Source organism: Delphinapterus leucas, chromosome 11 (genome assembly GCF_059928025.1).
Source record: "Delphinapterus leucas isolate spDelLeu-1000000601 "Yukka" chromosome 11, BTC_Dleu_Yukka2, whole genome shotgun sequence".
Taxonomy (NCBI): domain Eukaryota; kingdom Metazoa; phylum Chordata; class Mammalia; order Artiodactyla; family Monodontidae; genus Delphinapterus; species Delphinapterus leucas.
The window spans coordinates 93,050,050-93,075,117 of NC_143139.1; the positions used below are offsets into that span (position 1 = coordinate 93,050,050).

A 25,068-nucleotide genomic window follows, 5' to 3' on the forward strand; every position below is an offset into this window, starting at 1 on the left:
ACTGACCTGTTCCTGCCTTTATTTTCTCAGCTGTGATTGGGCCCCTCCCTGGGCCAGGTGCCATGGTCAGGATGAGAGGCGTGTGTTGAGAGTCCAGCTGGGCAACCACCCCTGGCCCTTGGAGCTGCTCATTGGAGGCACTGAATCTGGGGAGATATTTGCAGGGAAGGGCCAGGACCTGCTCCCTGGAACTGGCAAGATTCTGGCTCTTCAGGGGACCAACCTCGTGCCATCCCAACACAGGTACAAGGGACAAGGGTTTAATTCCCACGGAGGGGGACTGCGGCACTGACGGCGGACGAGCTCAGTAGTAAAGTGGGTAATTTCTACTCTCTGCTCCAGTGGCACTGAGAGACGCAGGACAAGCCTCCTGCTTCACAGTGGGACTGGGACATCAGTGATGGCTAATAAAGCCACTCACTTTCTCCTGCCAGCCTTTGAGCCCAGAGTCACAGGCACAGGGCCTGCCTCAGGTCCCATCTCCCATCACAGCTGAGTTTTAGCCGAGAAGCCTGGGTTTCTAAAGCTTAGGAGGAAGCCTTTGGGGCACTGTTTTGGCTAAGTGCAGGGCCCCGTGCAATAGCCAGATAAAAACCACACACTCCCCTAATCCTGGGCATAGTTTATTTTTTGCATAGGCATAAATTAGAATCTGGAGATACAAAATTAAGAACCAATAGTGCAGCATTTGTGACAGGAGAGCGCAAAACAAAACCTGGTTGTCTGGAGGCAGGGCCAGTGCCAGAGGACCGATCACAGGATGGCCGGGGCCTCGCCTTCGTTCCAGCTCCATCCTCCATTCAGGGCACCCACCTGCACAGCAGCCTTTCCTGCCCCCTCCCCGCGGGCCGGAACGAACCACAGAGTTGGAACCAGTGCCCCAAGCCCCTCTTGGCAGCCAGGTTACAAGGACCTGAACTCACCCGAGGCCCCACAGAACGGGGCTAGGAATCAAGCCCTTAGCTTTTCAGTTAAAAAACAGACCTTGAAAAATACGTACATAATAGAGCAGGGCTTGCTGGGTCCAAAAGCTCCCACCTCAGCCCCCCCCTCCTAACCCAGCCCCCCACCCCTGACTGTCCCCCATAGAAAATGAGTCAGAATAGAAACAGAATTGAGCATGAGCTGAGAGAGCCCCCGGGGGTGGCTTAGGGTTAGGGGGCCTCTTACATCAGCGGCCTGATAGGGGTGGGGTAGGGCCAACAGTGCAGACAGACCTCCTCCCGCCGTGGCACCCTGAGTGTCACTGTCAGTCACGGTATCGCTGGGCCACCACAAGAGCCCAGGGAGTCCCCTGAACACTTCTAGCTGACCCCAGATGTTTATGGCCTCGAAGGACAGGTCTGGGCACCCTGGGGGAATGCAGCAAGCTTGCGCTGGGGCACAGGTGGGCCCTAGCAAGGAGTGGGGAGCAGAGTGGGCCGCAGTCCCAGCATCAGGAGAGAGAAAGCAACTACTGTCCCTAGCAGAGGGGACTCCTACTGGGCCACAGAAGCAGTAACCCTCAGGCTCCCAGGAGCCAGATCCTCCAGGGTACAAGAAGCCCCATGGCCCACCCTGACCCAGGACAAATACAGTGTATAGAAGCCCTTCAGGAATGCTGTGGGCCTAGGATGACAGCACTAGCTTTCTGGAGGAGCCCAGCTGCCTTCTCCCAGGAGCTTCCTGCCTGGGGACCAGTCCCAGCCTGCACCCTCCTCCCAGAGGACCTCACTTCTCTGCCTAGGGAGGGGGTACAGCTCAGCTGCCCCAGGCCCTAGCCTGTTTCACCCACGGCTTTGGCACCTGCTTCATTTATGCAGCTCCCTGGGTGCCAGCCCCTGCACACAGGCAAGGGGCAGGCGGGTCTCATCCACCTTTGCCGGAACATGGGCACTCATCCCGTCTCTCCCTGCCTCGATTTCCCACAACATGCTACATATATACACCCTCGCAGGAGGGAGAAGAAGACGCCCAGTGCCCGGTGCGCAGAGAACAAAGAAGGAAAAGCGACGCCGGAGCCTGCTGACCGCTGGAGCCACCCGGCGCTCAGGAAGAGCCTGCGCGTTCCTTCTCACCTCCGCTGGGCCAGGGGCTCTTCTTGCCCGCTCGCGGAAGTCAGTGTGCTTCAAGCGTGCGGGGGCAGAGGCGGGGGTGCTGCGCAGCCACCCCCAGAGCAGGGGGCACGTGCCGAGAGGAGCTGGCCTCCCCGCTGGCGGCGGCGGCGGCACAGAGAAGGCCTAGTGGGTGGGTTCCCCATGCACCCTGAAGCGGTAGATGCAGGTGTACTCGGGGTGGCCCCAGTTAGTCAAGATCCGCAGCTCCACCACCGGGTACGTGGCCATTTTAGGGCCCTGGGGAGAGAAGGCAGGGGTGGGAGTCCTCAGACCGGAGGGGAGACGGCCACACCTAGGGCCAGACGCCCCCTCCCCCGGGCCTCTGTAGAGAACCGGACTTCAAAGCTCCTGTCTTCAGACCCTGGAACAGTTTCCACCTGGTGGGCCAAGGAGCCCCACAGGCTTCAGAGGTCCCACAGGGGCCGCCAACGCACGTCAGGCTGCGCCAGGCCCAGCCCACGGCCACATAAAAACGGCCTTGTAACCGAGCCCCCGCATGATTCATCTCAAACTGGGAAAACCTCACAGGAGCTATCTTTGACCATGAACAGAACTACCTTTATGGAGCGTTTGATGTATGTCGATGTTGAAAGAGAATTCCTTCACTGTGAATTAAGCAGAATTTCTTTTCTTTCTCAAGTTCCCATCAGTCCTCTGTGTCGTACCCTCATTTTCAGCTGAGGGCTGAAACTCTCTGCCTGGTAGCCAGGCCTGCCTCTCTCCCCCCCTCTGTCCCTTCTCCACCTCACCCACTTCCTCACACTAGGACTCCCCTGGTGTGGCTCTCAGGCCACCTACCAGAGACTCACCTGGGCTGGAGACTGGGGATCTATTTCTAACAAGGGCCTAGGAGACCGATGCCCACTCAAGTTGAGGCAGGAGCCCCCCAGCAGTGGCCCAGCCACGCTGTGCTCTGCGAGGCCCAGCTGGGCCACATTCACTCGGATACCTGCCCTCTGCAGGCAGCTCCCCAGCACTGCCCATCTGGGAGGGCCCCTCCCCCTCCCCTGCGCTGATGTGCACTTGGCGCCTCTCCCACGCCACAGGGACAGTGGTCTCTGTTCCGTACCTCGGGCTGTGGGTGGGCTAGGCTGTGACTTCTCACTTGGAACCCCCAGTGCCTGGCACAGGACAAGTACTCAGAAAACATCTGCTGAATGGGTGGGAAAGTACATATATATGCCTCTGCCAGCAGAACAGAATCCCATACCTGAAAATAAAACGTCTGAATGGGCTCCCCATCCTGGTCATAGGTGAACTGGCCAAGGAGCATCCCCTCCTGCTGCAGGTCTTCATCGAAACCCTGAAGAGAGAGCAAAGGATGGAGGGAAGAGCCTGCTCTTAGACACGGGCCCCCAGGGAGGAAGGCCTTCCCTCCCATTTCCCCACTGGTCCCCTCCCACCCAGTGGGGCAGGCACCAGCCTCCTCGGGGACTGCAGGGGGCCTGAGCTCTGGACACAGGGTCGCTGTGTGATCTGTGACAAGTCACTTAACTCATTAGGCCTCCGTTTCTTCCTCCGCAGCCCGAGATAACTGAGACCGAAGTGCTGTTTCCCACCTTGGCGCCGTCTCTTCCATATCTATTCCCTTCCCCTCAACCAAAGAACGATCCCAACTCTATCCTCAATAGAGACCCACAGGGCCCTCTTACAGCCCCTCTAGCCCCCAGGTGGGATACTCACAAAGACGGCAAAGTCCTTGGGGGCACTGGAGATGGTGCTGTTGGGTGACAAGGATTTGGGCACATGCTCTAAGGTGACAGCAGTGGGGCGGATGCGGGCAGAAAGGCGAACCACAGCAAAGCCCTGGGGCCCCTGGAAGGCCCAGCAGTTGCCTGGGTGCACGTCTGGCTGGAAGGGAAGAACGTCGGGTCAGCACATGGTAGGTGACAAAGACAACCCGCCCTGGGCGCAGCTCTCAATGACCCAGGAGGGGACGGTCACCCAGCTACGCAGGCGACTCGGTGTGCTCAGGGCCCCCACCTGGAGAATGACTCGGGGAGACTGGGATTGGTACCACAGGGGGATGCCGAAGAGGCTGAGGAGGGCCGTCTTGGTCTCGTAGGTCTCGGAACATCGGGTACTGATAACGCTGGCCCCTGAGACAGGAAAGAAAGGCAGGGTGGGCGCCTGGGGCTGGACTCCAGCAGGGAGGGAGACCCACACAACCAGCTTAGCTCGCCAGCCAAGGGAACCCCGGCAGGGACTACTATTGCCTGTCCCCTCCCTGAGGACCAGTCTTCACACCTAACCCAGACCCCAGAGCAGCTACAAGCACCGCCTGCTTCTTCCCGGCCGAGGATGGTGCTCAGCACGTCCCGCTTCTCCCACGCAGTCACTCGCCTTTGTTGTGAGCGCTGGGTTGGGTGAGTTCTGCTGACCTCAAGCCCTGCTTGCCTAACGCCACAGCTACCCTAGCAGATGCCAGGGGGCCCGCCAGCGTAGGGAAAGGGCCAGCAAAGGGAGGAGAGGTGCACACACCTCCCGACTCCAGAGCGTAGTCCGCCATCCCGATGCGGTCCTCGCTGTAGCGCTTCAGAGCCTGGTTTACAATACGGTGCACCTGCTGAAACACAGGCGCCCCAGCAGCTGTGATGGGAAGCAGACTCGTCCACCTCCGTGGCCCCACTGTTAGGGGCCAGGAACCCCTGGGCTCAGCCCTCCCCAGTCCGGACACGTGCCGCTTGCTCAGGCGTTCACCTCCACCCTTCCACACCAGCCCCAGAGCAAACATCGGAGCCTCCTGGATGTCACTTAGGTCACGGAACAGGCCAGGGAGCTGGCAGTGTGGGACTGTGCAGCTCTATGGCTCCCAGGGAGGACAGCAGTGCGTGTGTGCTGGGTGGATTAGCCATTGCGGGGGGCGGGGGTGTCCAGGGGCATCCAGTCCTCACCTCCTCTGTCACCCCAATCACGCCCTCCTTCTGCAGCGTCAGCCCCAGGCTGGCCACGGCCTCCCTCGCGGACTTGCCCTGCATCTCGGCCACGTGGGCGAGGATCTTGCTCTCCAGCTCCTGCAGCTGAGCTTGCGTCTCCTCTCGCTGAAGGAGCCCAGTGCGGCTTCCCCCACCTCGAAGAAGGAACTGACTGACCCAGGCAGGGAACTGAGACTCCACCTAGGAACCAAAGAAAGGTCTCACTCTGGGAGGCTCACAGTGGAAGCTGCCACAGCAGAGCCCTGGCCAGGGTGGGGTGGCGCCTGGCTTGGGTAGAGGGGACAGGGAGCGAGGAACAGGCCTGCGAGGGGAGGGCCAGCACGTGCCTGCTCAGGCCACAAGGAGGAAAGAGTTATGAACAATCCTCCATGTTATCAATGAGAGAACAGGAAGAACTTCTGTCCAAGAAAGCCAGCATCTGTGCTGAGTCCAGAGCAGGGGGCAAGAGGCTCTTTGCCTTGCAGACTGCTAGGACCGTCTCAGAGGAGGGGTATTCAGCAAGGGACGTGGATGGTTCCAACTCACATCGTCCCGCACAGCCTGGAGCTGCTGGGGCAGCAGGCCCACTTGGTCCTCCACCGAGCTCTGCTTCAGGGTCAGGGCTGCCAGTTCCTGCCGCAGGCCTTCCAGCTGAACCCCCAGCCGCCCCAGCTCCTTCATGGAACTCTCCCGAAAGGACTCCTGGGTCATCCTACTCCCAGACAGAGAAGAAAGAGTAAGCCTTGGATCGCTGGTGAGGGGTAAGGCTATGCTGAGGAGAACAAGAGGATCCCCTAGTTGGCACCTGATGTAAGTGTGTGCCCACCACTCACTGGTGAGTGCAAGGCTCACTCTTGGAGGTTCTGGCTGTAGAACAGAGCTCCGGTGCCTATGACTTGGCTTGCATATCCCAAGGAGCTAATTATTACAGTATCCCATTTCCCTTCTAAGCCCAGATCCATAATTCACTCTACCTCAGCTCTCACACCCTCCACAAGTACAGATATCTGGGGCATGGGAATACAGCCGGCATGAGGTTGTACAGAAAAGACGGTACATCTGTAAATGAACCCATGGATCCCAATTCTCTTGCAATGCCTGCAACCCCTGCCGGACCTCCACTGCACCTCAAGGACAGGCTCTGAGCAGGTGATCCTGAGCTAGGTTTCAGCCATCTCCCTCTCTGCTTGGGACACAATCAGAATTCTGCTCCGGGGCTCTGCTCCCCAGTCCTAGCTGGGGGTGGGAATGGGGGGGGGGCTGGGGCTGAACAGGCCTAGGACAGATGGCAGTGTGTGTTACCTTTGCCACTCAGACTTCAGCTCCTGGAGTCGAGCCTCAGACTCCTATAAGCAGAAAGAAGGGAGCAATACAAGAAATGTCAGGCTCACAGCAGTCAGTCTCCCAGAGCAGGATCTGTTCCCTTTGGGGTCTTTGCTTAACCACATCCCCACCCCAGGGCCTCCTGACTGATCTGGCAAACGTCAAACTGGCCTCCTGGTTGAGGTCCTTATGGGAGTCTCGGCCCATGTCTACAGTGCTTAGGCGTTCACCCGTTCACTCGTTCGTTCATGTATACCCAGCACAACAGGCCACTTGAAAGCAGCCCTTCCTGTCCTCAGGCATGATCCCAGGGCGTCTCTGCAGAGCGTTCCAGCCCGAGTGGATTCAGTTCAAGCAGAAGTCAGGGGACTCACAACCCTTCTCCCCATTCTGCACCTAAGCAGACCCTTAGGGGCCAAGGTGCCTCCTGAGCCCAAGAGCAGATGGTGAATTCGATCAGCGCCCCACCGTAGGCTCCAAGTGCCCCCAAGCCCACCAACCTGCGAGGCCTGGACAATCTTCTTGAAGAGGTCTTCTGAGTCCTGTTGATGCTCTGCTCTCAGGGTGACCAGTTCTTCCTATCAGGCATAGGAGAGAGGCTAAGGATTTTACTGAGTCGTGCTCAGAGGCCGCTTACAACCAGTAAGTGGTGTAACCGGAATTCGAACCAGGCCTGTTTGGCTGCAAACTTCAGCTCCTGGCCTTTCTGCTACAGTGCTTCTTGGAAACACGCAAGACTCCTCTTGGTCTTTACTGCACACCTGCATGGTGTGCCACACCTACGTGGGCATTACAGGCACACTACAATCTCATGTTCTCACAGCCAGGGGCGGGGCAGACAGGAGAGTCTCCATTTTAAAGAGGAGGACATTAAGTCTTAGAGAAGGTAATTGCCAAGTGGTAGAGCCGTCTGACCCTGAATGACACACTGCTGTCTCCCTCATGTCAGGGTGCAGGGCCTCGCCCCCTCCACCCCACACACCCAGGGTGTCAGCCACACGGGCCCCTCAGCTCCCCTCCCCGACCTGGATCTGAGCAGCGGTGTCCCTGCGGAAGTCCTCCTTCAGGGCAGCCTCGCGGCGGCTCACCAGCCCCTCCAGGAGCGCCAGGGTGTCCTCGTGGCTCAGGCTGCCGCTGCCCCCCTGCCCTCCAGCCCCCTGCCGCAGCTCCAAGCGTTCCAGCCGCATGGCCTCCTTCTGCCAGCTGGAGGAAAATTCGGCAGCAAGAGCTTCCAGGCGCCGCTCCAGAGAGTGTACCCGGGACAGAATGCGCTGCTCAGCCTGGCAGGACGGGGAGGGAAAAGCCACAGAGGTTAGGGACTTATGACAACAGTACTTCCTAAAGAGGAAGGGAAGAGAATCCCAGAAACACCCAAATGAAATTATAAAACACAGTCTGTCAACTGTCAGTTAAAAGGCACGAGCCTAGTGAGTACAGAGGTTGGGCTTCTGACTTGCAAAAATTCCATTTTTAAACTAGGCAGTACTTGCATGACTCAAAAAGCAAGCAAGCAAACAGCAAAAACTCATGCTCCTAACCTCCGCCCCATCCACCCAGAGCCCTCACCACCAAGCCTTCCCAGACCAGGCAACTACTTTTATTAGTGTCTTTACGCAGATGAAAGTAAATACAAAGATATGTCATTCTTTACTTCCCCCGTTTTACAGAAAAGGTGGTCCTGAAATTGAGTTGTCTTTACTAGTGATTAAAAAAAAAAAGTTAAAGATGCCAGAACACATCGTTATTTTGTGAAATAATAAAATCAGGGTCAGGAAAGTAATATCTACCAAAATAAATGGTTAAAAACGTGATAGCAAATTAAATTCAGCAGGATGCAAGCAAAGTTCAAATAACTATAATCAGAGGACAAAGCGTTTTACACTTTCATCGTAGACCCCAGGACCTGCACACACACACTCCGGTGGTTTGTGCGCTCATCGCCCCCCACTGGACTGCAGGCCTCTTGAGGGCAGGGCCTGGGCCGGGTCCAGCTTTAGCCTCTGGCGGGTTGCAAAAATGTCCTGCCCTCCTCCCAGCATCTGTGCCCTCTGCAATGTGGCTTCGCAGGTGCTTCCATGGAGAGGTGGGGTCCATTTCCCCCTCCTTGAATCTGGCCTGGCTCTGAGATTTGCTTCAGCCAATAGAATGTGTCGGAAGTCACAGTATGCTAGTTCTGAATCTAGTCCTCAAGGTCTGGCATGATTCCACTCTCCTGGAACCCTGCCCGGCCGCTATGAGAACAAGCCCAGGCTACCTGCTGGACAGCAAAGGTACAACCTGCCCAGTCCAGGCCTAGACCAGCCCGCCCCTGCTGACCCACCAGTCAACTGCAGACACGCGAGGGGGCCCAGCCAAGATCAGCTGTCCTTGCTCAGACCAGAAAAGCCACCCAGAGGACCTGCAGGCTCACGAGCTAATCCAATGCAGTACTACTTTTTTTTTTTTTTTTTTTTTTTTTGGCTACACCGCACAGCTTGCGGGACCTTAGCTCCCTGACCAGGGGTTGACCCTGGGCCGTGGCAGTGAGAGTGCCGAGTCCTAACCACTGGACCACCAGGGAATTCCCCAGTGCTGGTACTTTTAAGGCACTGATTCTGGGGGTGGTTTATCATGGTAATAGGTAACAGAACAGGATATTACCTGACTCACAGAAGGTACTCAGTGAAGATTCGTGATATTGTACTGAAAAGGAACAAGGTCGGCAAGACAATTTGTCTTATTCCTTTTCCTTCTGTCTTCCGTGCCTCTTAGGACGGCGACTAACTTTTGGGCAGTTCTGAGTCATATTTAAGCACAGGCAACACCCCCCAACATCTGTACCACAAACAGTAGAGAAAGGTGTCCTGGCAGCACCTCCTCAGCTGTGTGTGTGAGGAAGAAGGGCAGGGACGACTTCAATGGCAAATTCAGGCCGAGGCGGGAGGCTGCGACCCTAAGATGCTCACCTGGAAATGTGGGGATGAGTCTCTGGAACCCCATACCGCACGCTGCCCGCTGCTGCCCTTCGAGGCCCACCAGGAAGCCACGGCGGGGTGGAACGTCTGCAGCCCGAAGGGGTAGCAATACCATGCGCCTGCACACAGAGGAGGGGGCAGTTAACCTGGGCCGGGGCCACAGCGCGGACGGCAGCCTCATGAGCAGCGCTCACCAGCAGCCTGTCTCGCTCGCGGGAGCCCTGCCCCGGCCAAAGGCGGTATGAGGGGTGGAGGTTCCCGCCACTCTCTGAGGCAGCAGCCTCCACCCGACAATCCTAGCGTGTACGCATCCTCACGTCCCGTCAGGAATCCTCATCTTTCCATAGGTGGCAAAGCTTGGAGGAAACGGCTATAAGTTGGGGATGATCCAACGGTAGAACCCAGAGGGCCTGACGGTGGTCCTCAGTCCAGACCGTACATCAGAATCACCCATGCAGCTTTTGAAACAATCAGTGTCTGGCCCCGCCCTCCAGAGTGAGTTCGCGGGCCTGGGGGATCCCTCCATAAGGAGTTTTAAAAGCTCCCCAGGTGGGAATTCCCTGGCAGTCCCATGGTTAGGACTCCGAGCTCTCAATGCCGAGGGTGTGGGTTTAGTCCCTGGTTGGGGAATTAAAATCCCACAAACCGTGCAGCATGGTCCCTCAAAATAAATAAATAAATAAATAAAAGCTCCCCGGGTGACTCTAATGGGCTGCCATGGTTGAGAATCACTGAAACAGAATCCACCTGCTCAGAAAGGCTGCCTGCTGCCCCAGAACAGAGCACAAGGCTGCCACCACACAGAGACATTTGCATCTTGCTTTAGGGGCTACCTGTTTGTGATGTGTTTACTCCTAGGCTATGCACGTGCCACGTGTGTGCGTGTACATGTATGCGTGGGGCTGACAGCGCCTGAAAAAGCCATATTGGGTGTGGGGTCTCCACCCGGGTAAGACGTCACACTTGCCACTCAATTGTTGGCCTCCAGCAGGTGCAACAGGAAGCATGTGACCACCAGACTTTAAGTCAGACCCTCCGGACAGGCCTTCACTTACTGCCCTCCCGGAGCTGGTCACTCCACCGCTCTGCCTTTCAGACTTTCCGTGTGCATCTCATGACACCATGAGAACCTCAGCTCCACCAACCCCACATGGGGATGGTGAAACAAACAACCTTGTGAGATAACACAAGGGAATATGCTTCCTGAACAAAACACTGTAAGATTATAAAAGGTCATTATTATTTTAAGGGCAATGCCCAGTTTCCACTGGATAGGAACAAGCTGTTCTTGTAACAGGAAACAAGGGAATCAACACTTGGAAAGATGTTCTACCTTGGTAGAAATCAAAGAAATACAACTTGAGTAGATGCTAAACCTATAAAACCACCTCTAAAAATATAATAATAATAAAGCATGGTCTTTAATTATAAATTGGTAAAACTGAGCCTGGGGGCCACAGGGGCAACTCATAGGAAACTCATGTGAAATTGTCAAATCAAAAGTTGAACACTAAATATATAAACATAATGATTACAACTATGTAAAAAATGTGAAAGTTCAACGATAGAGACTGGAACAACGTGGAGCATCTTACAGATGACAGGTACTTCTTGGTGCAAAAAGGTGCTCTCACTTCCCTTTACTACTTCATTGTTTTGATCCTAAAGACAGCTGAAGACTGAACTTGATGTAATGATAATTCACTCACCCAGACAACCTCCTGATTTGGAATGGAGGGAAAATGACTGCTAATAACAGTGTCAGAGTCCCCGCTTTTTACCCCAATATTCCTGTACTAAGGCATGTTCCAGCCCCTGGGGCTGCAAGGATGCTCTAGACATGCTAGGCAGTCCAGCGTAGCAACCCAAACCAAGGACAAGATCAGTGGATCGGAGCATTTCCCCTTTCACCCGCTGGTCACCTGAGGACCCAGGAGACCCAGACAGGATGCTGCCCAGGCTCCATCCGACCCCGCTCGTCCTGCCTCCTTCCCTTTTTTGTAGTTGATCACTGTCTCTCTAGTTTTCACATTTCTGCTCAGCACCAGCCTCGGCCCACACTCTGCCTGCCCCTCTGGCTCGCAAGCCCCATCTCCACAAGCTCTCGTTCTACCCCTCCCTGTGACAGTGGATGAGCTCACCATAGGTCAGGCCGGTCAGAAGCAGCAGCAGCAAGAGGAACCACAGGAACGTCTTCAGTGATGAGAAGCGCCTGGACCACAGGAGGGGAGAGAGGGCAGGCGGAGGTGTCAGGAGGGCTCCAGGGCCTCTATATGCCCCCAGGGAGTTCCTAGAGATTTTTTCCTGAGTGCTGAGCTAGAGTTAGAGAGGACACCCTCAAGCCTCTCATCTTGCCAGGGCCAGATTGGATGCTTTACCTGCAAAGCTTGGAGTGATGGGGACAATTCTGACTCTGAACTGTATTGATGTTATCAAAAATAAATACTGGGGCGGGGGGCGGGGGGGCGGGCTTCCCTGGTGGCGCAGTGGTTAAGAATCTGCCTGCCAATGCAGGGGACACGGGTTTCAACCCCGGTCTGGGAAGATCTCACGTGCCACGGAGCAACTAAGCCTGTGCGCCACAACTACTGAGGCTGTGCTCTAGAGCCCATGCTCCGCAACAAGAGATGCCACTGCAATGAGAAACCCGCGCACCGCAATGAAGAGTAGCCCCCGCTCGCCGCAACTAGAGAAAGTCCATGAGCAGCAACGAAGACCCAACACAGCCAAAAATAATAAATAAAAATAAATTTATAAAATAAATAAATAAGTAAATACTGGGGTCTCTGAATAACCTAAAACTTTCACAGACAGATGTCCTCTAGGCAAGCAAATATAGAAGAAACAAAAAGTAACTCCTTAGTCAGGCAGTATTTTCTTTTGGAAAACACTGGGGGTCCAGATCACCGGGGGGCCAAGAGGGATGCTGAATGTTCTGGGAAACACCACTTGCTGGCTAGAGCCTAAGGCCTGGCCAGCAGGAGTAAAGCTGGGCTTGTCTGAGACTCAGAAGTGGCTAGGCTGGTGCTCGGAAGGAAGTGCCCAAGAAGCTGCGTTCCAGAACACTCCCTGCACCTGACTCTAAGTCCTGTCCACTGTCAGGCATGATTCCAGAAAAAGGGGCTCTGGGTGTCCACTCCACGCTCACTAATAAAAGCCGCAGGTAAACTGGGAAAGAAAAACCTTCAGAGAAACCATCACGCACAGGTGTAGATGCTTTATCAGCCCCTTCTGCCTGGGGCCTTCTGACTCCTTGTCAGTCTTGCTTACCTGGTTAAAACGAAGACGTCGAGGAGGGAGGCAGCTGTCGTCAGGCGGTACCAGGTGGTGCCAATCCACCAGTAGAGGAGTCCGAAGAGCCGGCCTGGAAGAGGGCCCGTCAAGCCTAAGTGCCACCCTGAACCACTGGGCCTGTGTGTCTCCACCAGCGGTCCTCCCTGCCCCGACCCCAACCCTGATCGCCAGTGCACCTCCGTCCTGTCCCATGCTACCCAGGTCCTGTGATGCCACCCGCCTGCGCTGCCAACGCCCTCCGCCCAGCTTTCAAGCAAGGGTGCTCCCGTGGCTCCTGGCTCCCCGTAATTATTCTGGAGCGAGCTATCCCTGGTGGTCCTACAGTCTCTTTCTAACGGGTTGGATACCCAACCGCAGAAAGATGGGTGAAAGTGACTGCCAGAGAGAATGGAAACAATCATGTACAGAGCAGCCGGCACCCACCTGGAGAAGTGACCACCATCCAGAAAAGAGAGCCCGCCCGAGAGACAGCGTTCCGTAGCCGCGACCCTGAACCCTGCTGGTCCGTCTCCGAGTAGCCTGCAGGGGAGGAGAGGAGACGCCCAGTTGTCCTCACTCTTTTTTTCTGGTGTGGAAGTGCCGTGCACCGCAGGGCCTGCGGAATCTTAGTTCCCCGACCAGGGATCGAACCCGTGCCCCCTGCAGTGGAAGCGCGGAGTCCTAACCACTGGACCGCCGCTGTCCTCACTCTTAAGAGCCTTGGGACATGGAGACTGTCAGTTGTCTGCTCCTCTAGACTGTGAGCTGAGACCGTGTGTCATTCTCCTTCACATCCCCAAGTGACAGAGGCTGGCAGCTAGCAGGCCAGTAAACGCTGACGAAGCGAAGTGCTAGAGTTCTGACATTTTATTTCCCTTGGACTCCTTGTCTGCTTCCTTCTCACCAGCAATCCCTCAAACCACTCAGAACTAGACTAAGGGAATCAAGCACCTCCTGCGTGTGAAGCTCCATGTTAAACACCTGCCGGAAATGAGTCAAATAAGGGAACGGGCCACAGGCGGCTCAAGGCCTCGTGGGGCCAGGCGATCGCATCCCAGCGCTATCGAGGGCAACCCCAGGCCTGGGTTCAGGGCACCATGGTGGCACAGCAGCAACACTCAGCTGGACACCATGCTCTCTCGAGCTGTCAGGGCGCCTTCCCCTACTTCCCGTCACCTCCCCAGCAGCCCGGGAACCTGGCGAAGCACCTCCCCGAGGCTGGGGAGGGAGGACGTCGCCTACCTACGTAGTCATCCTCGGAAGAGTAGCCCGAGGACGACCCGAGGAAGTCCTCGGACAGCTTGTTCTCCGGGAGCCCGTTGACTTTGCTGCTCTCAGTGCCACCTGTGTCTCTCCTCCTCACCCGCAGGTCCTCACCTGAGGAGGGAAGAACGCGGGGTTCTCCTGGGGCAGAGATGCTCCAAGGAGGGTGTTCCAGAGGGACTCGCGGGGACACCCCGAGGAGCATCTCTGATGGGCAGATGGAATCTACTCTTAGCCCCGCCCGAGCTCCCTTGGGTCAAGGGAGGGTGAACTAGGACCGGCCCCTCCGTCTCCCAGGCCTGGAGCAGCTACGTGGCTACTCCATCGTCTAAAGGGGCCTGGAAGTTCAGACACTCAGCTGCTCTCCCAAGGGTTTCCGAAGGTGGGGAACCCCTCTTCTGGCCCAGCAGCCGTTAGGAAACCCCCGGGGGGGATTTTGGACCATAAATCTCCAGAGGCAGCAGAGGCCCAGGAGAAAGGCTGTGGACACTCACTCCAGAAGGGGTCACCATGCAGCTGGTCGTCGAGGATGGAGTTCCTGGTGAGAGAGGCAGCGATGGAGGCGGCCCGGGGGCTGCCAAAGTAGGACTCCCTGACCACAGACTCGCTATAGTAGGAGGTGTGCCTGTCGGAGGAGGGGCCCAGCTGCGGCGCTGGGGAGAGGCGCTTCATGTTGCTGGATTTCCTCTTCAGGGTCCTGTGGGAGGTCAGCAGGAGGAGAGAGGCAGAAGCTGGCAGGTGAGCCCAGCCAGGAAAGCGAAAGCGGGGCTCTAGGCAGTGCTCTGCCCTCCTAAGGTCGGGGCGGGGGCGGGGGCGGGGGGGGGGGGGCGGGCCTGCGGCCTTGTTGCTAGGCAACTAACAACTCCCAACTGCTGACTGTCTACCGCGCAAAGCGGGTACTTTCTGTGCTCCCATTATCTCTAAATCTCACAAGCAGTTAGGCGAGATCATCAGTAAGCGATGGAGTCAGGATTCAAATCTAGGTCTCTAACTTCAAAGCCAAAGTGTTTTTTCATGCTTCCTCATGGATTAGTAATTTCTACAACCCACTGACAACCCAGACAAACCCAACCTGGCCTTCTAGAGCTAGTCAAAGACTCAGGGGCTGTCATCTGGGCCTCACATCTGCAAGGGGGCAGGGTGAGGCAGGCGCCTGCCTTAGCTCACATCCTGGTGCCCCTTGGACTTGTTCGTCTCCTCAGCTGCTTCGCTGGCCCTGAGGAGGCCCTACAGACAGTGGCAAATGTGGGTGTGGGTGTGGGTCTGGGGAGGATGGCCAGACTGGCAGAGCCATCCACGGCACCATGGGTTCCTGTGAGCCCAGCTCTCGGTTTTGGGGTTTCCGGCCTGGCTTATTCTTGAAGCTGCCTCTCCCCACTTCCTGTTCTCTGAACATGAGGGCAGCAGCCCGGCTTACAGCATGGAGAGAAGAAACAGCACTGGGCCCTGGCATCCCCAGAGGTGTGAATGTCCCCTTTGACCAGACATGGGTATCTGATCTCTGCCCACAAAAGTCACAAGACGAAGAGGCTGCGCAGTGAACCGCCCAAGACATGTGCTCTGCAGGTCAGTGCGATCCCACGGAGGCAGGTGGGGCTGGAAGTGGCGATCCCATACCTGAGAGGACTGTCTTTAAACAGGGTGCTCTGACTCCCCATCACCGAGCTCCCCCCACTGCTGCTGCTGCCGTCATCGTCACCCTGGGAGCAGCGTGTTAGGCGCTGGCTTCTTCGAGACATGACGAGGTGGGCGGGGGACCCTTCCCCTGAAGAGTCTTGGGAGAGAAAGGGCGCCATGTGAAGCGTGGGGCTGTTCTCAGCCCCTCTCCAGGGGAGGAGAAACAACGCACTGCCTCCTAGCCAATCCCCACCCCCCACCGGGATTCAACTGAAACAGCCTGAGATGTGGGTGACATGGGGCATTTATTAATTATCCCGGCCCCACCCACCCTGCTGCCCTCTGCCCTCTGCCTTGGGCAGCCTCTTTCATGGCACCTTCCACAGGATTTCCTAATTCTCAGTCTACTGGATGCGGAGGTCCGTGAGAGCTAGAATTGGGCCTTCTGCAACCTTTGACATGAGACAGAGCCTGTGGCACCTGATAGGTAGGCCACAGGTGCTAAATGAATGCCTTTCATCACTGCTGCCCTGCACCCGCTCTCCAGCCCAGCCATCTTACCGTGCTGCCCTGTCCCTAGAGCTGTGCCTGTTCTTGTTCTAGCTTGTTTCCCTTAGATGGGACATGCTTTCCTTTCTTCATAGCTGTATTCACTGATTCAGAGCCGCAATCAAACTTTGACTCCAGAAAACTTTTGCACGGTAACCCCTGCCTACATCCTGATGGCGCCCGGATGCCGTATCCCATTAGTGATTATTGGGCTGCAACACCAGTGCATCTTGATATGATAAAATACTTTGTTAAATGCCTCCTAGGTACCCGCTCCTTACACACCCATTATAATCCAGGAAGGCATCGTTACCCCCATTGTACTGGGGGGAACCTGGGACACTGAAATGATCAGTAACCTGCCCGCAGCCACCCAGCCTGTAAGTGACAGTGGCAGAGTTTGAGCTCAACTCTCACGGGTTGCAGGGCCTGGGTCCTTCCACTCCACCAGGAGGTTTTCAAGTTGTTTCAGGAATATGTTGTTGTGTCCCCAACTAGAGTCTTTTACAGCCTCCAGTATGTTCAGAACAGGCTGCAGAGCTGTTACATTTGTTAACAAACTAACAAAACAGGCAGGTGGAGCGCCAGTGTGGGATTACCCTCAGTCCCTACCAGCCAGACCAGTCACTACGTGGGGTGGAAAACCAAGGCTCTGGAATTGATAAGACTCAGAGGAGGCCAAGGTGAAAAGACATGGTAAAAGGGGGCATTCTACAACACAAGGAGGATTCATAAACCTTTCAGTTCTAGAAACCCAAGTTCAAAATCTCAGATGACCAGTATGAGCACTCTGAACATGGCGCCTTTGCCAGCCTGTATTACAAAGTCACTGTAATACTTCGGTCCTAGTACTTGTGACTTATTACTCCCAATATTCCTCGTTGATACTTAAATTACTAGTTCTCTGGGCTGTGTGGTGGACATAGGCTCTAACACATCCCAACTCAGACTACAGAAACCAGGAGGTCTGGTTAGTCTAGTTGAAGAATTCTACAAAGTCGTCTTCTGAAAAACAAGCAGCCTCATGTCTTGGGTCTTACTGGTGTCTTCACAGGTAGGATGTCCACCTGGCATCTTTCCCTGGTTTTAGCCGATGGTGGTATCCACAGCAGGAAGTTGGCCTGGATCCTTTTCTATATTCCATTCCTTATAAGGTAATTCCACCCCTGCTACTGCCCTCCCCACCTGAAAGCTACAGATGCTCACACAGGCTCCTCCTCTTAACCCTGCCCTGCAGAAGCTGATGAAGCCTTCGCCCTGGGGCGGGAACAAAGCAATGAGTTTAAACAGAACTCAAGCTACTGCTGGCAAGAATATAAATAAATATTTAGATGGAGGTGTGTGTGTGTGTGTGCGTGTGCGTGTGTGTGTGTGTGTGTGTGTTTGGGGGGGGCGGTTGCTGAAAACCATCAGCAGTCAGCACCCTTCCGGGGGTGCCTTTTAGTCTTTCTCATAGGGTTCTGCTATCACGAAACAGTTTATCATTGAATCTGGGTTTCGCAAGATGAAAAGGTCGAGGCCCCGTCCTCCAAAACAAAACAAGAGGTGAGCCTCTCAGAGCTCCAATCTTTTGCATATCAGAATAAACACCCCCCGCCTCCCCCGCCCCGTTAAGACACCCTCAAATAAAACATCCCTTCCCACTTCTGAGAGGAACCACATCCTTTCTCAGCTCCACCCTTCCCCACCCCCATCACAAACTTATATGGCAGTATCCATCCAGTCGTCAGACTTAACCTAGATCTTGGGCATCCTCCGCGGTACGTTTTCATACTACATTCTCTCGTGGGACCTGCAAAACGCTCCAGGTGCTAGCTCTGCTCCCTTCATTCCCTACTGGCTAAACCTGCGGGAGTTTTTTTTTTTTACCAACCATGCGCCTTCCCTGCCTCTCTGCTCTAAGTCACACTCCCGCCTCCTATTTGGTTTCTTTTTTTTTTTTTTTTTTTTAGAACTGAACAAAATGGGCCTCCCTCCTATTCCCAGAGTTATGACAGGCGGCGGCAGAAGCAGAGAACTACCTGTCCCTGGAAACTGCCTGACTGGCACGAAAACGCGGGCACTGGCCTGGGCCGCTTTGGGACAGCCGGGTCTCCGCTCCTCGCCTACCGGGGAGGTTCGGCCCGGGGAAGTCCCGCCCGGAGACATCCGCCCTCCAGACTGACCAGTGGAGCGGCCAGTCCCGGGGGCGGGGGCCGGGCGGCGGAGATGAGTCACGGCGGCCTTGGCACAGCGCTGGCCCTTCTCGACCGGTCCAGGGGCGTGCACCGGGCGGGGCTGGAGCCTGGCCCAGCTTGGCCCGGAGAGGAAGGGCCAGGCCTGGGCAGCTCGGCTCTGGCCGGTGCAGCCCGACAATGACCCCGGGGTCAGGCCGGGCCCGGGACCCGCGGGGAGGGGAGCGATGCCGGCCCACCACCCTCGCCCCGCGCGTCTGCCCGCCAGAGGCCCAAGGCCGGCTGTTACCTGCTGCCGCCGCTGCTCCGTGCGGGACCGGGGACGTTCGAGGCCAGCCGCGCCTCCCGGGCGCACCCTCTTACCGCGTCGGAATCCGGGGAGGTGCGGTCGGCGCAGGGACCCGGGGCGCGCGGGGAACTGCGGACGGCGGATTGGCGGACAATGCGGCCCGCGCAGAACCGCGCTGCGCAAGTGGGGCCGGACGGCGCGCGCGTGGCCGAGTGTGTTATGTGTGCGCCTGTCAGTCAACGCTGACAGACCGCAGCCCATTGGTCAGACCCCGCCCGCGTCACCGCCCACTGCCACTGCCCATTGGGCGGTTTGAACACAAAGGCTCCGGCTCGCCCCGCCCGCCGCGTGGGCCAAACGGGCGGGGCAAGGCCAGACAAGAATCGCGCGTGGGAGGTGCGAGTGACTGGGTAACCCCTGGGCGCTGGTGGACTCGGATGGAGCCGGCAAGCGGGGGCTCGACCTGGCCTGACTTCGCACTTGACTCCCGGTCTGGTTGCTCAAAACACTTGAGCCCTGTCCTGGTACTGCCTCATGCGCCTCACCCCACCCGCGGCCTTCTGGGGCCCAGCTCTCGGCAAGATGACGCGACAGGGCCGGGGTGCCAGGACCTTAAAGGTATTGAAGATGGCACGAGGAAGTGGGGAGCAGGGGAGATTGACAACCCCTGGCCTAAGACCCACCTGGAGGGGTAGCGTGTAGTTAGCCCTTAGAGGACCTCCCCAAAACGATTGTTGGAATCTCTTGCGTAACTGTTTTCTTAGGCATTTCTACACTTTTGTTTTTTTTTACAGATCAGGAAACAGGTTCATAGAGTTTTTAAGTGATTTGCTTAGTCACACAGCTTCAACGAGGCAAAACTGAGATTAGAAGCTTCTCTCCATATCCAAGCCCCCCCCCTTTTTTTTTTCCATTTTGGGATTGATTTTGGGATTCCAGACTTGGCAGGAAGCTCTGCCACTTCTCAGTCTGCCCTCAGAGGCCCCCAAATTTCATGGCAGAAGCTTTTCTTCATTTGAAGGAGGATGCTTGCCCCAGTTGGTGCTGAGAAGGCAAGGCTGGTTACCTGTTCCTCTGCTTTACTCAAATCTGAGTGTGGAAAGAGTACTTGATAGATACGGAATGAATACCATGCTGCCTGACTTCAAGGGTCCTGTGCTCCCCCCTGGCTCCCCACTGGCCAACTCTACAGATGCAGAAAGTGCCCAGCTTGGGAGGAGTCACTTCCTGGCAAGCTCTTCTAAGGGAAGATGAAACTGTTGTTACTTCACTTTTAAAGTGCCAAGAGGAAGAGACGAGAAATAATGAAATCAGGACAGGAAGATGCTGGGGGTAGGGGATTGAGGAAATGTGAAGCCCCTTGTGCTAAGTCGACTCCATACAAAGATGACCCCCTGATCCCTGGGTCTCCACTGCCCCACCCGGAAAAGAGGGGCCTCACCTGCAGTTACAATCTATTGAAGACAACAGTACTTGCCTCTGGGGTTAGGCTTTGAGCCCCCTGAAGACAAGGGCTGGCTCATGTCTGAGTATCTGCTGAACATGGGATGAGTGAAGTGAGAATTGAAATCAGATTTAGAGTCAGCCTCCAGGTAAGGGAGGGGCCTTCTCTTGACACCTTCTCCACCCCAAGGAGCTTAATGCCTCAGTTCTGTCCTAGCCAATTCCAGTGGAGTCTCCATATCCCGCCACCTCCGTTGCAGAGCCTGCTTCACTCCTTTCCAAGGATCCTGGCAGAAGGACCCCCTTCCCAGGATGTGCTGGTTTGTAAAGCAAGAGGCCATGTGCCTTCCACTGGTCTCAGGCAAGGGCCATGGCCACAGGCTGGCTAGAGGCAGCCCTCAACTAAACTGTGTTGCCTCTGTGGGCCTGTAGTAGGTAAATAATGGGCCCCAAAGATATTAGGTCCTAATTCTTGGAACCTGTGAATGTTACCATACATGGAAAGTCTTTGCAGATGCGATTAAAGGAAGGATTTTGAGATGGGGAGATTATCCTGGATTATCAGAGTGGGCTCTAAATGTAATCACCAGTGTCCTTTTAAGAGAAAGGCAGAGGAGAAGAGGAGGGGGCAATGTGACCACAGAAACAAATTGGAGTGTGCGGCCACGAGACAAGGAATGCTGGCAGCCGCTGGAAGCTGGGAGAAGCCAGGGACGGAGTGTCTCCTAGAGTCTCCAGAGGGAGCAAGGCCCTGCCAACACCTTGACTTTCGTCCAGTGATTTTGGTTTTGGACTTCTGGTCTTCTCAACTATGAGAGAATAAATCTCTGTTGTTTTAAGTCACCAAATCTGTGGTAATTTGTTACGGCAGCCACGGGAATATAATTAGGGCCCCTGGGAAATTCCTGGTCTTGTTGTTCAAGGCTCCCAGGACTGTGTGAGGCGCCTCCCTCTGTCCTGACCATCCTCACTGATGGGACCTGTCAGACTTGTGCGATCACACACAGCTCTGTCTGCCCATCTCCGCTGCCCCTGGCCTTTCTGCCATCTTCTCCCTGAGCCACGCTCTGCCCTTTCAGACTCGTCTCTCTGCCCGGCCACCATTCATTTGTTAGTCTTCTCCCAGCGCCCCTCCTCTCTTTTCACTGCTCTGTTATTGCTCCTCCTTTCTCCCGTCATCGTTTCATAAACAGTGGCAGGGCAGAGGTGGCCAGCTTTGCCCCAACTGGAACAGGCTCTGGGTGGCTGACGGTGCAGCCACTGCCGTGGGGCCACACGATGGCTTTCTCTGTTGCCAGGCACTTTTGCCTCGGTGGCCCCTTCCTTCATAAAAAAATTTTTTTTAAATTATATTTTACAACCACGTGGGTAGAAAGATGACTAATCTAGGCTTGATTCATGAGTAAGTATTCATTATTATTATGCTTAATTTTTCTTCCGGTTTTAAAAGAAATGAAATGAAAACATTTCCGTGGGCCCCTGAAGCATCCTGCGTCCTGGGCGCCGAGCCCGCTCTGCTTAATGGAGAGGTTGGCTCTGTGCTGGAGGTGCCGAGGAACAGCTCAGTGAGACGAGCCCATACTGGCTCCCGCCCCAGCCCCTGCCTGCCAGAGGCCAACCTGAGTGCTCTGGGGCTCTGGAACCTTCTTCCACTCCAGCCCAGAGGAGCAGCAGCCGTGGCAAGTCCTGCATCAGCCGAAAAGCAAGGGGGGACCCGCGATCTGCAGCCCTGGGTCTAGGCCGGGTGCACCGCTTGCTTTCTCTGTGGCCTGCTCTGTGAGCCACTTCACCTCTCGTTCGTAAAATGCAAATAATAACTGTCCTGTCTGTTACACAACTGGCTGTGTGACCTGAGACAAGCCAGCGAGGCTCCCTGGCCTCTGTTTCCTCAGGTGTGAGGTCAGCTGAGGAGCGGCGCTGCTTCAGCACGAAGGGCTTTTGCCGCCGGGGTCTTTGAGAGACGAAGGGAGACGGGTTTGTCCTGGACTCAAAGTCAAGTCAGGTAGCTTCTCCGTGCTTCCAGAGACCGGGCTTCCCCGTTCCCCCCCCACGTAGTGGCGGAATGAGCCGTGTCCCTGTCTGCCTCCCCCAGGACTCCCGACACTTGCAGCAGGACTGATCCTAGTAGGTGCTCAATACACTTGTGTCAGATGCACACACGGGTGAGGGTAACGCCTCCAGCCACCTCCCTGCAGCCAAGGCCCCTCCATCTCCTCCTCCCTGCCGTCCTCACCCGCCAGCCTGTTGGCGTCTGTCATTTAACCGTCACAAGCAGAGTAGCCTTGGTGGGGGCGGGGGTGGGGGGGACTTTAATGTCAGACTTCCTGGCTGCAGGAATACGTTTGACAGCCACCAAGAGGCGGTAACCTCAGAGGATTTTGGTGGCCCCTCGGCCCCCCAGGGGCTGTTTCTCTGCCTCCTGGGAATCTGATGCGACCTCCCTACTCCACCCCGCCCAGTCTGGCGACAGGGCTCTGTATTTACAGAATCTTTTATCCAGGGAGCCTCCGTCACCAGGTGGCAAGTGCAGTTAGGCCTGTTTTATGGAAGAAGTCCAGTCGAGGAGGGAAAGACGCCGGGGCCTGCCGGGGCGCCAGGGACAGATGTGGATCCCCCGCCGAGATGGACTTTCCCAGGCAGGTTCTAGTGGGTGACTGTGCCCTAGTCATCTCTGTTCCCCCATGCCTATTACAATGCCTGGCTCCTCATAAATGCTCGATAAACGTGCACCAAGTGCCCGCCTGACTGCAGCTCCCCAATCTTCAAACATCCCCCTCCCTCGTACAGCCTCGGAAAGCCAGCAGTCCGATACTCCCTGCGGCCTCACTTGCAGTCCAGAGCAGATCCCTCCTCAGCGGCGCCCCGGGGCCCCTTCCACTCCCACACCTTTGCTCAGGCTGTGCCCCGGCCTAGAATGCCCTTGCCCTGTTTCTCTACCTAATGAAATCCTAATCGTTCATGGATGCACTCAAAGGTCTCTTGTCTCATGAAGGCTTGCTTCCCTGCCTCCAAGTTCCCAAGGTGGAAGGAATGGCTCCCGCATCCCTGTCTCTGCCCACTTCTCAGGCGGTGTTCTGGAACAGGAATAACAGTCACAGCCCCCAGGGGTACCATGAGGGTTAGACGGGCTGGTGCCTGGTACACAGAGAGTGTGGGCTACAATGATCACTCATCATGCCCCCAGCACAGCGCCTGGGTGCATGGAGGAACAGCCCGCATGGGCTGTGGCCTGGAGGAAGGTCAGGGCGGCACTGGGGCCTTCAAGGGCACTGGCCCATGTGTCAGAACTCGTAGGCTGACATCGGGGGACTTGCCTGATATCTATGTGAGGTTGTCCCTCCTGGAAATGACACATCCACCAGCTGCTCCACCTCCCGTGGGGACATTGCTGGCCAGTGGTGCAGGCTTGACACCTGGGCTTTCCTGGTGAACAACTCGTGCGAGTCATTTAGCCTTTCTCAGCCTCCACGTCCTTATCTGTAAAATGGGCACGTCTGTTTCTCAGGAGCTGAGCACAGTGCCTGGCACAGGGCAAGTGCTCAGTCAATGCAAACCGCTTTTTAATTTACAAGCGTGTATTTATTCACCCATTGCCTACTGTGTGCCTGCTCTGACAGTAAGACGTGGCCCTTCTGGAGGAGGCCATCAAGTGAGCAGATCATCACCACACAGCAAGGCCCCGGGAGGCACACAGGCCTCTAAGGGTCCCCCGTGACCAGGGCCTCAGTACGACTTCTGTGGGCCCCTTCTTCCAAAAAAGGATTAAAAATTCTATTTTGTGATTGTGCTGCTATAAAGAAGAATATAATCCAGGCTGGATTATATCCACTTTCCCCCCTTCTGATTGATAAAAATAATTAAAACATCTCCGTGGGCCCTGTAAGTGTGGTAGGCCCTGACATCGTGCCTGCTGCGTGTAAGGTCTGGCTGTGACTCCTCACCCAGATCTGGGGAGTCACAGAGGCTGCCAGAGATGGTGACCTGAAGGGCGGGAGGAGTGGCCCGCATGACGGGGTGGGGTGGGGCGTGGCAGTCATTGCCGCCCTTCCCTGTTCTCCAAGGCCTGGGGAGAAGGGGCTGCATGAGTCCTCACGAGGTGGCCAGTCTTTGCCACAGTGTTATGGTTGGTGTGACCGGCATGCCTCGCCCAGGCAGGACAGACCTCGGAGGGGCACTCAGCACCCAGCCATCAGCACTGCAGCCTGCCTGGGGAGGCATGTTCCATCACGAGGCACTCAGTGTGGTCCCCAGGGAGGGTGCAGGGCTGGCGGGCCCTGGGTCATGGCTGAGGGCATTTCAGTCTGGGGACCCCAGTTCATTCAGTCCACCTTCTGTGCCCAGCATGGCCCCCACCGCCCGTTTCCTGGAGGTCTCTACTTCCTGAGAGCCAAAGCCCTCCAGGTGTAGGGGAATCTGGGTGGCTGGCTTTGGTGGCGCACAGGTGGAGCGAGGCAGGGCTGCAGAGGCTAAATGTGGTCACCTACCTGGCTCAGGCCTATGGGCTGGCCTCCAGTAACACCTCCCAGGGCCCCCAGTCTGTGCCCCTGGGCATCATAACCGGCATGGCCTGCAGCCACCGGCCCGGGCTGTTGGGCCTGGTGGTCCGGAGCTGTGGGCTCAGGAATGTTGACTCCTTGATTCCGAAGGGTGGGAGGGGAGGGTGGGTCCAGGGAGGGATGGCCTGGGGCTGCCCCTTCACCCCACTCGTCCAAGACGGGACTTGCCTTTAGCAGCTGGGGTGTGTGTGTGTGCACACGTGCACACGCCTGAGGGTGTGGAAAACACGGATGGTAGACCGGGGCTGCTACTTGGGAGTGACGTGACCTGCGGCAAGCCTCAGCCTGCCCACCCAGGGGCTGAATGAACTGCTTCTGGGGTCCCTTCCAGAGCCCACCCCAGGCTCAGCCCTCCCCACTGCCGTAGCTGCCCCCGTCTTTACTCCAATCACCCTCCCCGAACCTTTCCAGCCCCCAGGACGTGCTTGGGAGTGAGTTACGTGACTCCATGCCCAGCACAGTGCCTGCGGCACATGGACAGCTCGGTCATGGGGTGGGGTGGGGGGTGTTGGGAGGGGTGGGGGGTATTGGGAGGGGTTAGGGGTGTTGGGAGGGGTGGGGGGTGTTGGGAGGGGTGGGGGGTGTTGGAAGGGGTGGGGGCTGCTGGGAGGTGTTG

At 56.4% G+C, this 25,068-nt stretch overlaps 2 protein-coding genes and 1 long non-coding RNA gene across 7 annotated transcripts in view; 2 read left to right on the forward strand and 1 right to left on the reverse strand.

Annotated features, from left to right (window-relative positions):
• Positions 1-2,336, forward strand: part of GTPBP1 (GTP binding protein 1) — a 27,741-nt gene extending 25,405 nt beyond the window's left edge. The window contains exon 13 of the transcript XR_016395059.1: positions 31-2,336. The gene's annotated coding sequence lies outside the window, so the exon portion shown is untranslated. The remainder of the gene's footprint in view (positions 1-30) is intronic.
• Positions 611-18,671, reverse strand: SUN2 (Sad1 and UNC84 domain containing 2). Of its 3 annotated transcripts, none has more exons than XM_022597019.3 (18): positions 18,454-18,671; positions 15,442-15,598; positions 14,319-14,521; positions 13,804-13,938; positions 13,006-13,101; positions 12,559-12,652; positions 11,430-11,500; positions 9,280-9,407; positions 7,360-7,614; positions 6,835-6,912; positions 6,314-6,357; positions 5,558-5,723; positions 4,991-5,212; positions 4,578-4,662; positions 4,080-4,195; positions 3,780-3,947; positions 3,307-3,399; positions 611-2,333 (listed from the first exon to the last, which is right to left on the reverse strand). In XM_022597019.3, exons 2-18 carry the CDS (start codon positions 15,561-15,563, stop codon positions 2,220-2,222), a joined length of 2,190 nt encoding a protein of 729 aa, XP_022452727.1. In that variant the 5' UTR covers positions 15,564-15,598; positions 18,454-18,671; the 3' UTR covers positions 611-2,219. The 3 variants fall into 3 exon arrangements, with proteins under 3 accessions (XP_022452727.1, XP_089777456.1, XP_089777455.1); XM_089921330.1 differs by lacking the exon at positions 18,454-18,671 and adding an exon at positions 18,012-18,359 and having other exon boundaries at positions 4,578-4,659; XM_089921329.1 differs by lacking the exon at positions 18,454-18,671 and adding an exon at positions 18,012-18,357.
• LOC111186430 (uncharacterized) lies at positions 14,664-20,744 on the forward strand. 3 transcript variants are annotated; one of them, XR_002647835.3, is made up of 4 exons: positions 14,669-15,390; positions 17,045-17,144; positions 17,435-17,535; positions 17,943-20,744. It is a non-coding gene; the product is annotated as an uncharacterized LOC111186430 (long non-coding RNA). The 3 variants fall into 3 exon arrangements; XR_002647833.3 differs by having other exon boundaries at positions 14,664-15,390; positions 17,045-17,535; XR_004022812.2 differs by lacking the exon at positions 17,435-17,535 and having other exon boundaries at positions 14,746-15,390.
• Positions 20,745-25,068: the final 4,324 nt, after the last annotated feature.

Excerpts from the sequence above, each read along its gene's own strand:
- SUN2 (XM_089921329.1), bottom strand. The coding sequence starts at position 18,138 with ATGTCTCCGGGCGGGACTTCCCCGGGCCGAACCTCCCCGGTAGGCGAG. Across the intron at positions 6,913-7,359 it reads ACACCGCTGCTCAGATCCAG|GAAGAACTGGTCACCCTGAG; the intron begins GTCGGGGAGGGG and ends TATGCCTGATAG. Across the intron at positions 5,724-6,313 it reads CTGAAGTCTGAGTGGCAAAG|GATGACCCAGGAGTCCTTTC; the intron begins GTAACACACACT and ends GTCTGGGAGTAG.